The following is a 14,696-nucleotide window of genomic DNA, read 5'->3' on the forward strand; positions in this document are numbered from 1 at the left end:
TCCATATAAGTCTAAAGTTATAATCAAGTCTTACATGTACATGGTCACAGTTTGTAATCAAAGAAAGCCTTTTGAGATAGATCTACTCTATTACTTTTTTTTTGCTAGTGATACAAAAACAAATTTGGACCTGGAGTAGGTACCTAAATCCTCAGTGGAGGAGGGAAGGAGTGAGCTCTTTCAAGGCAATCTGAATGAATTCATATAAACATGACATTATTAAGGTCGCAGTAAAGAGTGAGGTGAGGAGGAGGCTGCTAAAAAAAAAAAAAAAAATTCAGGTCTTTAACAGCCTAACCATCCATTTCAAAGAATCACTGGCATAAAGAAATACTCTACAATATTTCATCTCTTACTTTTAAGAGGCCACAATATTTGGTACCACAGGGATTATTACTCAGACACCTATGAAAAGTTAAGCATTGTTTTTTTTTTTTTTTCTTTCTTTTTTTAAAGATAGGGTCTCACTCTGTCAGCAAGGCTAGAGTGCAGTGGTACACTCATAGCTCACTGCAGCCTCAACTACCTGGGCTCAAGCAATCCTCCCATCTCAGCCTCCTTAGTGGCTGGGATGACAGGCACACACTACCATGCCTGGCTGATTTTTAAATTTTTTGTAGAGACAGGGTTTCACTATGTTGCACAGGGTGGTCTTGAACTCCTGGTCTCAAGTGAGCCTCCTGTCTCGGCCTCCCAAAGTGCTGGGACCACAGGTATGAGCTACTGTGCGTGGCCTGCATTTTTTTACACAATTCCTATCTTACAGATGAGACCATGGATAAATATTATTACAAAAAATGGTATGTAAGAAAGATACTACCATACATAAAATGAAATATCTAGGTCCATAGTTTTTTCTGTATTATTATTATTATTATTATTGAGACAGAGCCCAGCTGTGTCACCCAGGTGGGAGTGCAGCTGTGCATGATCATGGCTCACCACAGCCTCAACCAATCTTTCCATCTCAGCCTCCCAAGTAGCTGGGACTGTAGGTATACATCACCATACCCAGATAATTTTTGTGTTTTTCTGTAGAGATGGGGTTTCACCATGTTGCCTAGGCTGGTCTTGAACTCCTAGGCTCAAGTGATCTGCCTGCCTTGGCCTCTCAAAGTGCTGGGATTATAGGTATGATCCACTGCACCTGGCTTCCTGTATTATTATTTGAAGAAAAATAACTTGACAAGTTGATTTCTATTTATTCATTTTTATTAATACATAATATTTGTACATAGTTATGGGGTACATGCGATATTTTGTTACATGCATAGAATGTGTAATAATTAAGTTGGAGTATTCCTTTAACTGTATGTTTGTACCCATTAACCAACCTCTCTTCATCACCACCATCCACCCAGTTACCCTTCCCAGCCTTTAATATCTAACACTCTACTCTTCTACCTCCATGGGATCGACTTTTTTAGCACCCACATATGAGTGAAAACATGTGATGATATTTGTCTTTCTGTACCTGGATTATTTCACTTAGTGTTAAGAACCTCCAGTTCCACCCATGTTGCTGCAAATGAAATGATTTCATTCTTTTTTATGGCCAAATAGTATTCCACTGTGTGTAGATACCACATTTTCTTTTTTTTTTTTTTTTTTTGAGACGGAGTTTCGCTCTTGTTACCCAGGCTGGAGTGCAATGGCGCGATCTCGGCTCACCGCAACCTCCGCCTCCTGGGTTCAGGCAATTCTCCTGCCTCAGCCTCCTGAGTCGCTGGGATTACAGGCACGCGCCACCATGCCCAGCTAATTTTTTGTAGTTTTAGTAGAGACGGGGTTTCACCATGTTGACCAGGATGGTCTTGATCTCTTGACCTCGTGATCCACCCGCCTCGGCCTCCCACAGTGCTGGGATTACAGGCTTGAGCCACCGCGCCCGGCCGACACCACATTTTCTTTATCCATTTGTCTGCTGATGAACACTTAGGTTGATTCCATAGCTTGCTATTGTGAACAGTGCTCAAAATGCAAGTGTAGGTATCCTTTTGATATACTGATTTCTTTTCCTTTGGATAGATACCCAGTAGTGGGATGGCTAGGTTCAAGGGTAGTTCTATTTTCAGTTTTTAGAGAAATCGCTACACTATTTTCTGTATAAGAGTTGCCTTTTCTCTGCATGCTGGCCAATATGTGTTATTTTTTTTGTGTTTTTCACAATAGCCATTCCATGACAGGTTGATTTCTTTACAAACTTTCCAGAAAAAAAGTTCCTTAATTTCCCCTGCTTTTGAAGAATTGGATGAAATCTTAAGCTTAGCACACCTAATAGAAGAAGACCACGAAGAGCAAGGCAAGTGGTTGTCCTTATCTAGTCTTCCCTGAAATAGTGTTATGTGTTAAACGCCACAGTCTGAAGCAACACGGACAATTTAGGGCATATGAAAGAAGAGGCACCGTAACCATCCAAAATGCTAGATCATGACTTGGGAATAATATGTGAAGATTGAATCAAAGAACTTAACCTGTAAAAGAGACAATTTGGCAAGGAAATTTTGACTGTTCTTAAAGATTGGAAGGTGGTAAAGTGTAAAAACTATTTGATGTTTTCCATTTGGTCCCAGAAGGATGAAAGAATTGAAGTTTTGGGACAGCAGATATGGAGTTACCATAAAGAAGAACACTGTTGCAATTTAACCAGTTCTGAAAATGAAATAGTCTCTTTCCTACTTAGTGAGTTCACTTTCCTTGACTGTGTTCAGACGGAAGCTAGTTGCCCACTTTGAGGGACTGCTGGAAAATGGTTCAGAGAAGAAATGGAACTTCTTAAATCTTAAATCCCTTCTCACCCTAAAGTTCTATGAAGATGCCTATCCTGGGGAGTGTGAGGCAGGCTAAGGAGCTCTTACCTGAAATGCTTGGAAGCAAAGCGTTTTGGGTTTGGGATTTTTCCAGATTTTGGAATACTGACATATTTATAATGAGATGTCTTAAGAATGGGATCAAATGTGAATGGTTTTAGGAATCTAGGACTGTGGGATTTTTCTTATGTCTTTGTGTGGGCTTTCCTAGCACACAGCTAAGGAGATAATTACTTTAGTTCATTAAAAGAGGCAGTATGTTAAAGCAGTCTAGTTTATTTAAACAAAAATCAAAACAAAGCAAAACAAACAAACAAAACACTCCTTTTAAGGATGCTCCCCCAGGATTATTTTTCTACGCTCATCTACTTATATAGGCTCTTTGGAAATTTCTGTGCTTGCTGTGCTGGGTGGATAGACACAGCCTTTCTGTGGCCATCGTGTTGCCCAGCTGGGACATGGGGACCACCATGTCACCCAAAGAACCTTCAACAACTCCACTCATGGCGTCCATCAGCAGGAGAGACACTAAATGAGGTTTGAGTCCCAGGAGGCATCCTCTGGGGATGTTGAGGGTCACACTCAAGGTTAATAGTGACCGGTGGAGAGAGGCTGGAGGGAGAGGCAGCAGAAAGGAAGCTGCTCCTTCAGACAACTCAACTCCCCGCTTTCTGCTGCTAGATGCACCACAGAGAGAAGTGGTAGGGCTTATCTTTATTGACTAACTTTTACACTATGGCTGACCACATAATGCTATGGAAGCCACTTCATATTAATTAATTTAGGTAAAAGACAGTGTGGTGCTAAATATTCAGGCTTTGGCATCAAACAGCCAGGGTTCAAGTTCTGACTTTCTAACCATATGATCCTGAGCAAGTAAATTACTTAATCTTTCTAGGCCGCCGTCTCCTCATCTGTACAATGGAGCTAGGAATAGTTGCTGGCTCATAATAAGTACTAGATAAGTGCTAGCTTCTATTGTTTTCAAAGAAACAGAAAACTGAGCACCATTTGAACTTGCTTTTCCTTGAGTCCTGTCCAAGACACAAAAGGAACAAAAGTGGCATTGAGGTAAGAATCTACGTCACATCAAACCTGTTGCTCTGGTGATTGGAAAAGAATGTGAATCCAGATGGAGTGATGCTGAAAGTGAAAGTGAGTTCTATACAACTTTTAAAGGAAATAATACAAAACCGTATATCCTTGCTAATTACCCTGATTTCATTATTACAGTGTATACATATATCAAATCATCACATTGTACACCTTAACTATATGTAATTATTATGTTTCAATTAAAAATAAAACTTAAAAAAGAAAGCCTATATGTCCTGACATGGGAATGTATCCTATTTATTAAATGAAAAAGCATTGTTATAAAACAGTATAATCACCTTTGGAGAAAAAGGATTACTATTGACATAAATGATGGTAATACAGCAGCCTATATAAAAGAAAAAGGTAAGTCGGGCGCAGTGGCTCACGCCTGTAATTTCACCACTTTGGGAGGCCGAGGCGGGCAGATCACCTGAGGTCAGGAGTTTGAGACCAGCCTGATCAACATGGTGAAACCTGTCTCTACTGAAAATACAAAATTAGCCAGGTGTGGTAGTGCTTGCCTGTAATCCCAGCTACTTTGGAGGCTAAGGCAGGAGATAGCTTGAACCCAGGAGGCGGAGGATGTACTGAGCTGAGATTGTGCCATTGCACTCCAGCCTAGGCAACAAGAGCAAAACTCCATCGCAGAAAAAGAGAAAAAAGAAAGAAAACAGCTGGAGGAATTTCTACCCAATAGTAAATAATGATTTGGGGGTAGGGGGATAATTAGGATTACATGGGATATCCACTCTCTGTATCTGTTATTTCTGTAAGATTTGAATTCTTATAATAAATATTAATTTTTAAATGAGAAAAATCAATGTTTAAAAGGCAAAATAAAACATATTATCCTATTACCGATTTTTAAATTTGCTTTATACTGATCACCTTAAACTAGAGTAGGCAATTAATCATAATGATAGAAAAATGGATGCAGGAAATGCTTCTCTGGTCTCTTTCCAAAATGATAACACATCACTGTTTAGAACCTCTTTCATCATGTTTTAAATCTTCCCTTGAACCTGCCGCAGCAGGTATTTCTGGTTAAGATTTGGGCCTGGGCAGCCTTACATCCTGGTCTGAATCCTGGCTCTCTGTTTTGTAACCATATGACGTTGGGCAAGTGCCTTAATCGCTCTGTGCCTCAGTTTATCTGTCAAGTGGGCCAATAATAATACTACAAAGGGGTGTTCTGTGGATGAATTGAGCTACTGTTTGTGAAATGCCTAGAACAGTGACTAGCATACAGCAAACACCCAATAAGGAGTTTAGTCATCATTCTTTTAACCTCACAGAGAAGACTCTGGATACAAATGATACATTAATCTCAGATCTCTCCACCCCCATAAATACTCCAGAATCCTCACACGTATTCCCCCAGCACTTCTGCCCCACCCAGATCAGCATTTTATTACACATTCATGGGCTATTGCCTTCCATTCCTTCATAGAGTCCCTGTTCCTGGCACCTCATGCTCTAACTATTACCTGGACTCAGTTCTTTTGAGTTTTCCTTTTATCTCTGTATAGCTTGGCTTAAATGGCTTCAGTGGTTACTCATTGCCAAAAGTTTAAATTTCAAACAACTTTGTCCTTTCACACAATGGTCTCATCCTGCCACGCTGGTCCACTCACTGTTCCCCAAGAACCGTGAGGCATTCCTAATCCTGAGTCTTTGCCTCCAGCAACTAGCCTCCTCCCAACCTGCTTAGTCCCATCAGCTCAAAATCCCAGTGGTGTCAAACTTGCATATTTAAGAAAGCCGTCAACCATTCAAATCCAGTCACGTCTACATTAAATTTCTTGAACACCTCAAATCCTGGCCCTTGTTCTAATTTGAGACCCAACTGCACTCATCCTTACCCTGTTACATGGCTCTAGGGGTTGGGGTGTCATATGTGTATTCAACAAACGTTGATTGATCAGGCTTTAGACATTCAGAGATGAGGAAGACAAAGTCCTTGCCCTCACTGAGCTCATGATCCATCAGAAGAGATAGAAAGTAGACAAATAATTGCTTTGTTACTTTGTAACAAAGTACATTGGCCATGTTCTACTCAGAAACACAGGTAAGACATAATAGTGGCCCAAATATAGAAAAAATAAGGAAAGAATGAACCAACATTGAGGAGGTAAGTGTTGGGCTCATCTTTTCTATTGCTCTCAGCCAAATTTGCCCTCCTTCTGGCTGATCGAAAACATGGAGCTGGATCTGAAATATTTTGAGATCCTGTCCTACTTAAGCTCTGAAAATGACAGGCTCTGACCGGTTTCTCCTCCCCTAGCACCGGCCTCTCCCTGGAGTATATTTCCACCTTCTTTTCTATTTAGTTCACCTCTACCTGCCTATTTATTTGTTTAAAATGTAAACCAACTGGTCAGAGACAGTAATCTAATTCTGTATTTGGTTTGAGGCCAATGCACTGAGGGCATTCAATAAATAATGGTGTTTGGTGTGCCTTTCCCAGATCCTGGCCGCTTATGTCTAACATGCTTATGTCTTTGGAAGCAAGTTCAAGAGATGATGAAGGAAGGAAGGTGGAGCTCCGAAGATTATGGAGGCAAATTTGCTCTGGTTGCCTGGCCCAGAGATTATGCACCTGTGTGTTGGCTTGCTGGTGTGAAGCCTGTGACATGCAAATGTTACTTCTGTGAGTCGGCTAGGGTGTGCCCTTCTTCCTGACATGGTTTTCTCTGACTCAATCTGGGTAAAAGTGCATAAAGCCTTCCTGCCTATGGGCATACAGGCCTGTGTTTACTTGCCTTCATTAAGGAAATTCTCCTTCCTGTGGGTGGGTGGTTGTGGGAGGGGTGAAACAGGTGTCTCTGTGGGATTGAATGGGCTGTTCCAAGGGAGGAAGAGCAGGGACAAGATGGAGAGTCCTTAAAATCTCATGAACAGTGTGTTCATCCATTCATCAAGGCATCCTTCCTGTCCATCCACTGAATGATAGGCACTCAAGTTACAAAGCTGAATATGATAGGACTTGACTCATGGGGGAGCCTCAATAAATATTTCCTGCATTAATGATTTAAAATAATGCATGGTCTTTAAATCTTTCCTACCAGTGGGACATTGAGCTTTCTGTGCAACAGATACTATCCAGTATATTTCAGCCCACAGTTAAAAGAGGGATGGCCTGCATAAAAAGCATATTCCAGCATATTCCCTACATTCCTGGACTTCGATTCCCCATCTCCTCACTTTTAACCTTCTTCCCATTTATGGACCCGTGTAGCCCTTTTGGTTTGACCCACTGCTTGGTTTCACCTGGCCTCTGAGAGGCAATTCAAATACAGATGGCTTGCAGACAACTCCAGGTGGTTCAGACTTAGCATCCAGCTCTCCTCTTTTAAGCTGCAGGTTCATAGGCAGCAAGGAGCTAGAGAGACACCAGGGCTGCTGGCTCCCAGTTTCAGCGAGATCATCCGGCTTTCGGGCATTTTGGCTTGCACAGCTGTGTCTCCCATTCTCCATCTGTAGAACGGCAATGATGCCAACCAGCTCAGAGATAGAACAAGGGCTGATGAGCTCTATAGCTGGAAAGGACGTAACCCAAGAACAAAACAGTATTATGAGGCAAAATTCTGATCTTTATGGTTCCTCAATACCAAGCCTCATACTGTTTCTGGCTTTTCTGCTTCTGTGATTTTGGCACATTACTTCCAAGGAGGAGGTCTGAATAATTAGTATGACTAGTCTTCTCAAGCACAGACTCCCATATTTAGAATGGATTTGGCACCCAGTTGTGGCTGGCTGCTCATCAAACATGCCAGCAGGTGAGCGTGAAGAGCACCTGGTTTAAAGAAGCACTTCTGACTCAGGAGGGTATTTTTTAAAGTGTCACTCAAAGCTGGATTCAATTACATGACAAGTTTGAAAAGAAATCATGTTACAAAGTGAGAAACCGATCTTTATGCTTAAAAATGCAGAAATCTTTGCAGATTACAGCTAACAACACACATAGACACACACACAAAGACACCAACGAATTATTTCCCCCCCACCACAGGGTATACAAAACAAATTCTTTGAGCATGAACCATGGAGGTCTCTCTAGAAGAAAACTCCCCCTTTATCTGCTTGTAATAATCTGGCAGCTGACAAAAATGTTAGCAATGTAACATGAGAGGAGCTACAATCTAAAACAAACACCATTCAGAAAGGAAAATAGCAAAACCAACGTATAAGCAAAATTATGGTTACAACAGTAACCATAATTACTCTTGTATTACAACTTTCTTACATAAGAGTGAACAAGCAGAAATTATTTCGAGTTTTAAAAGAGATGTTTGCAGAAATAAGGTTCCTTTAGAGAAAAGGTCGTCTAATCTAAAATCAGCGCAGAGGTGACTGGAAGAGGCAGTTAACATCCATTTTACTCTTGCGTGCCAAGTGAGAACTTCCCATTTACTTAATGGGGGAAGTAAGAATAACGCTGTAGTGGTGTATTCACATGTGTCCCTTCTCCCCAGAAAACTTCACGCAGGAATGCCGGCTAATAGGAAACACAGGCCCACGAAGCCCTCACTTACACATTTTGTTGTCTTCTTGAGTTTGGGGTCCCAAGTCTGGGAAGCATCAGAGCCAGGCAGCCGCCCTTGCTTACGACCATATCTGCAACAGGCCAGCAATGAGATTGGCATGGGAGAGGAGGGCAGCCCAGAGGGAAGAGGAAGAGGCTCTTACTCACCACATACTCAGAGCTGGCACTGGTTATAAAAACAACAGAACTCCCCTAGGTAGGTGCACCTTCCAGCCACCTTGCCTCATGGCCAATTTGCATTGACAGGCCTTGCTGTGGGCATGAAAGGGAAGGGAAGTGCCATGTGGGGATGTGGAAGGGACCCCAAGCACTTTTTGAAGGAATATTCATTTCAGGGTGAGTTTTGTGAATCCAGAGGCTCTTCAGAGGCTATCTACCCAAGAGTAGGTAGGAGGGAGTTATACATGAGTTTATTATGTACTTAGTAAGTGACTGTGAATTGTCATTGGGCTTATTTAGAACATCTCCTTATAACTAGAGCTAGTCTGCGGAGCGGCATAAGCCAAAGATGTGAGTGGTTGATTTGTGGCTGCCTCAAGCGGACTGCCTTACAATGTCTGGGGGGATGGCAATTCTCTCTCCCGAAAGCTCACTTCAATAGCTACATGGGTAAGGGCTTACAGGTCCATAGGAGTTCTTGGTTGGTCTATATTATTCAAGACTAAATGCCCCTCTGTCCCCAAGAGGTTAGGTCACTTTTTGGGTTAGCAAAAGCTTCAGAGTCTTCAGAAGTGGTAAACAAATCATCTCTCTTGATCTGATCCACATAGCACTCATTCCCTAGGGTCAGACTGCAGAGGTATCAGGGGAAGATGCAGATAAGAAGGGATCATTTCATTTTTGTCTTTCTCTTGAATTTGCTTTAAAAATATTAGCTACCTTGCTTTATTCCTAAGGCCATTTTAGAGCTTTGCAGATAAAGGTGCAGGAAAAAATAAAAAGGAATGGTCTTGCCAGATGAATCATGCTATTTAAAGTTTTAAACCCATTTGGTCTGCTCACTTTGTATGCCAGAAAATTAACCTTTAACTAGGTCCTTTTGAAATAATATTTTAACTAAATAAAAAATGTTTTAAAGAGATGAGGTCTCACTCTGTCACTCAGGCTGTAGTGCAGCGGTGCAGTCATAGCTCACTGCAGCCTTGAACTTCTAGGCTTAAGCGATCCACCTGCCTTAGCCTCCTGAGTAGCTAGAACTACAGATGTGCACCACCACCCCCCGGCTAATTTTTTATTTTTTGTAGAAACAGGGTCTTCCTATGCTGCTTACTAAAAATATTTTATTTTTACTTTTATTTTTAAATTTTTTGGGTACATTATATGTATATATAAAAATATTTTTGATTTGTTTCATTCAACACTAATGCCAGAGGCAACCCGTGCATTGGAAATAACTAACACTAATCAACCAACCATCTAACATCTGTTATAAATACACAACATCAGATAATTCATTTATGGACTTTCTATATATTTGGTGCTATTAAAAAATTAGGATGGATGAAAACGGAGATGGAAGTCTCTATCTGTTGACTCATCTAACAGGCTTGGTAAAAGCTTTCTTTGACCTCTCCGAGAAAACAACCTCTTAGGTGTCCAGCTCATAGCCACTCCACCCAACAACCTCCAATCCCAGTTTGTGTTGAGTGGTGTTGCCTACTTCCCTTGAGCTACCAAGATGCCACTCACTGCATGAATTGAGTCATTAGACCCTGCCAGACCTGACCTCCAGGAGGGGAACGGTATTTTAGGAGCGGCACTGAGCCCAGTTCCCTGCATCCTCCCTTTCAAGGCACTCGCCCTGACTCAGAGGCTGGAATCCCTGGTTTTGGTTCATAATCCCCAGGCCTAGTGATGAGGGTGGTTCCCCAGTGCAAGCAATTGAAAAATTTCTACTGAACGCATTCCCACAACTTCCAAAACTTGATTCATTCTTAAAGCACGCAGAGTGGCCATTCTGGGTAGAATGTTTTACCTTCATAGTCTGTTTCTCCTTTAGCAAGTCTCTCATTGCCTAATGGAGCCAGTGAGTGTGAAGTTACCACCAGCTTCTAAAGATCCTGAGCATAGCCTTCTTCTCAAAAAAATGATAAAGCAAACACTGAATTTCATACGGGAAAAAGGAGAAAAGGAGCATGAATTATTCAGAGTAATCTCCCCTTTTTGAGGCCTGTCCTTCCCCTGAATGTAATGATTCTTCTGATGCTCTCATTTTTACTACCACAGTTCCATTTTTGATCATATTACCAGGGTGAGGCCAAGCCCTCAATCTTTATGTTTTCATTAGACCTAGAAAAACAATGAGGAAACAGCAAGGTGGCACCTATTACATCCGCAAGAATTTTGCTTCAGCCTCTGTGGGTCCATCTGTTTTTGATACAGTGTGATGATACAGAGAAGCACTGTGATATTTTCTTTCTTTGGAAAACCCCTGGTTTCTTAAATAAGAGTATATATTATAGAAATATCTTTTCTCTCATCCAGAAATGAATTTAAAGGCTACGATTCTTGGGCAATTACAGTAAGTCCTCGGTTAATGTCGTTGATAGGTTCTAAAAAATTATGACTTTAAGCAAAATGATTTCTAGTTAAGCCAATTCTACCATAGGCTGATTGATAGAAACAAGGGTTAAATTCCTATGGTGTATTCCTGGACACAAAAACATCACCAAACTTCTAAATAAAGACCAAAGCACTTCTAATATTACTCATTGAAATAAATGTGAACTATGTATGCATTTAAGAAAGATTAATAAAAGTAAGTAAGATAATTATTTACCCACTTCTTCCAGTTCAGGGCTGTGGGTGGCCACAGCCTGTCCCAGCAGCTTCAGGATGAAAGGTGCTTACCGATCCTAGCCAGGATGCCATCCCATCATCGGGCACACTCACACACAAACCCATGCTCACTCAGACTGGGACTGTATAGACACTCCAATTCAGCCATCATGCCTGTCCCTGGGATGTGGGAGGAAAACAGAGTCCTGGGGAAAACCCACACAGACATGGGAGGAAAGTGCAAATCCTACACGGAAGTGGCCCCAGCGGGAAATCAATTTTTCCTCACCAGCTTATAGTGAAACAATGTTGAACAAGACAATGTTATTTGAGGACCTGTGGTATAGGCAAATGAGACTGCTAGGCACATTAGGAAAAGTAATTTTACATTACTAATGGCAGTAATTTCAGGGCCGCAGTAAAAGGCTACTTCTGAGTCCCTAGCTATGCTTTATGTGAAAGTGACGACACAGAAAGTTTGTTAAATAATTACCAACTTCTCTCCCCTAGAGTTCCTAATGGTTGGAGTATTTATTAAACAAGTAGGATGTGTATATGTCTTTCCTTCATGAAGTCTGTCTAAAGATTTTTAAATAGCTGGGTGTTTCTTGAAATATTTGTCACATGGCAATTAAAGTAATGAAGAACATCTTGAAATTTCAGAATTTCTACAGAAAAAAACAAGCTTTCAATAAAATAAAAGGGCCATCAATCACACTATTCTACCCATTTATGAAACATGCTGAGGGCAAGGTGCTCAGACATGAAGAGGCATTCCCAGGAACCATCCTGGAGAACTGGATTTGGTAGCCTGAGAAATGGGAAGTCCCAATTCTTAGTTGTGAAGAGTCTACCATGAAGATAATTGATTTGGATACCAGAAGGCTAACTTTACATGAGGCACCAGGGTAATGCCCAGATTTCACACAGGACAATAGTGGGTATTTCTGATGTTGAAATCCTAGGATTGATCTGACAGCACAAACCAAATGCCAGCAGTTTTCCTAGAGTTCTGCTGTGTGCTTTTGCCAACCCTGATGATCCAGAGGACCTCACATCTCGAGTTGCTCCTGTGGTGAAGGAGCCACGGAGTTTCTCTGAGCACCTAAGATTACTCTGCTTCAAGGAACTCATGAGTATGTAGACAGAACATATCTTTGAGGGATTCCCAGGAGCAACTTCGATGAAAGACCAAGGGTGACTACAGACTGTTGTTCCATTTCTTCAGAGGCCTTTCAGACCTGATTTAGGCAGGACAGAAGTCTTTTGGAAGAATCCCTGAGTTCCACATTTCTAGAACCCCAAAACCTGAATGGTAGGTCTGGATGTCTCTGCATCAAGCCGTACTTATTTAATAAATACCCCAACCATTAGAAACTCAAGGGGAAACAAGTTGGAATTAGAAGCCACTGTTTTTCAGTTCTGGGTTTTTCTCTTATGACCAGCTCATGTCAGGTCTGAAAATGAAGAAGAAAGCAAGTCTCAAATTAGGAGAAGAGATTTGCACTTTCTCTCACAGAAAGGAGGATTGTAATCCCCCAAATATGGTTGATCACTGAGTGATCCTTGAGTTAGCAGAAGCTGGAGCTACTATGTAATGGCCATATGGATGAGAAGACAGGGGCAAGGTAGCCACATGGTTCAGTGAGGGTCCTCTTCTACCTTTAGCTTGGCCCCTCTGAACACATCTAATTGCAGTCTTCCAGGGTAATGTCGAAGACAGAAACTTTAAGATGATAATATCAGCTTAATAAAGACAGGGGCTTTTGTTCTTGCCTCCCCACAACTCTCCTCTGGCCCCTGCAGTATCCTCAGCATTTAGGATAATGCCTAAACACATAGTAGGTACTCAATAAATATTCGTGGAGTAAATACAATGATGCTATGGCTGGAATAAATGGATAGTCAAGCCTGCCTCAGGAAAGGGTGTGGAATTGTCACAGAAAGATTCTTATAGGAAACACGGTCTATCAATTCTGCCTTTAGAGTGTGTGTGTATGTGCTAACACAGTTCAATATATCTGTTTCCTTCTCCAAGTCACACATTTTTTCCTGCTTATATAATAAAACACAGTTATTTTTAAAAGTTTAAAAAATAAAGTCAGCCTTCAAAGAACAAGTGAATACATATATGAAATATGGTTAGAGATTGTTTTGAATCATTTTGGAATTTGAAGATGCCTTTTCTTTTTGCAACACTTCTGATGAAAAGCTTACAGTTTGATAAATTATAAACCTAATGAAGCTTCTAACTCTTCTAGCTAGTCATTAGCTGCCAGGAAGTGATGATTATTATTTAATTATAAGATGAAACTAAACATTGAGAAATGTTGAAAGTGATCTGATTGGCCAATACACTAAGGACTAATTTCACAGGCATGCCCTCTACATACCAATTAAGGCTGCACCACCATAATAAAATGCTGTATGGTGATGGCTGTGTTCTATGTTGTCATTTTCAGATTAGAACAACAAAAATAATTCCAGTCTAGGGCACTTCCTGGCCACCAATGTTTGCTAGGCCTTTCTATACCTTAAAGGATAAGGTCTCCTCCTGGGGGCTTATCACTCCTCAGGAAATGCCCCTAAATCTACACACAAAATAAGAGGCAGTCTTAAAAATAATAAAGACAACCAATCAATCAACCATCTGTTTTCCTAGCTGTCAGGTAGAAAAATACCAAAATGCTTTCCAAAAGGAAAGTGTACATGTGTGACACTCTCATTTTGATTTTTAGGGACAGTTTATTAGCAGAGTGAGAATGGGTGTTGGGGAGAATATTGAAGACTAACATTCCATTAGTGTGGGCTTTACTGGCACACAGATTTAAAAACACCATTAAGAAGGCATCTCCAGAATAAAATTTTCCATTCTAGCTCGATGCATTATAACATCTATGCCATTCTCTCCCAGTATCGATTTGATAAAATATCACCTGTTTTTCCCTTCCGCAGTCTCCCTTCCATTTGTCTGGTACTAGAGGATAGCATATTGCTTAAGACTAGGAGACTGGAGCTCCCAGACTGCCTGGGTTCCAATCCCAATGCTATTATTTAAACATACTATTCAGTATTTAGGTGAGAAGGAGAGAGAGAAAATGAAGATTTTTGCTGAAACAAAGGCACTACCCAACTCAAGTACAATGTGTGTTGCAAGATTTCTTTTTCTTTCTTTCTTCTTTCTTTTCTTTCTTTCTTTCTCTTTATTTCTTTCTTTCTCTCTCTTCTTTCTTTCTTTTTCTTTCTTTCTTTCTTTTTCTTTCTTTCTTTCTCTCTCTCTTCTTTCTTTCTTTATTTTTCTTTTCTTTCTTTTCTTTCTTTCTTTCTTTCTTTCTTTCCTTTCTTTCCTTCTTTCTTTCTTTCTCTTTCTTTCCTTCCTTCCTCCCTTCCTTCCTTCCTTCCTTCCTTCCTTCTTTCTCTCTCTCTCTCTCTCTTTCTTTCTTTCTTTCCTTTCTTTCTTTCTT

General features: G+C 40.8%; 1 protein-coding gene across 5 annotated transcripts in view; it reads right to left on the minus strand.

Moving 5' to 3' along the window:
- The window catches only part of SHROOM3 (shroom family member 3), a 379,035-nt gene that overhangs the window by 142,408 nt on the left and 221,931 nt on the right, over positions 1-14,696 (minus strand). The window contains exon 1 of one of the 5 annotated variants that reach the window (XM_037733553.1): positions 8,444-8,538. The exons of the other annotated variants lie outside the window; for them this stretch is intronic. Coding sequence (XP_037589481.1) covers positions 8,444-8,523 — 80 coding nt within the window. The 5' untranslated portion in view covers positions 8,524-8,538. Of the gene's footprint in view, positions 1-8,443; positions 8,539-14,696 lie in introns of those variants that run through there. 5 annotated transcript variants of the gene reach the window in all.

Source organism: Cebus imitator, unplaced genomic scaffold (assembly GCF_001604975.1).
Source record: "Cebus imitator isolate Cc_AM_T3 unplaced genomic scaffold, Cebus_imitator-1.0 Scaffold537, whole genome shotgun sequence".
Lineage (NCBI taxonomy): Eukaryota > Metazoa > Chordata > Mammalia > Primates > Cebidae > Cebus > Cebus imitator.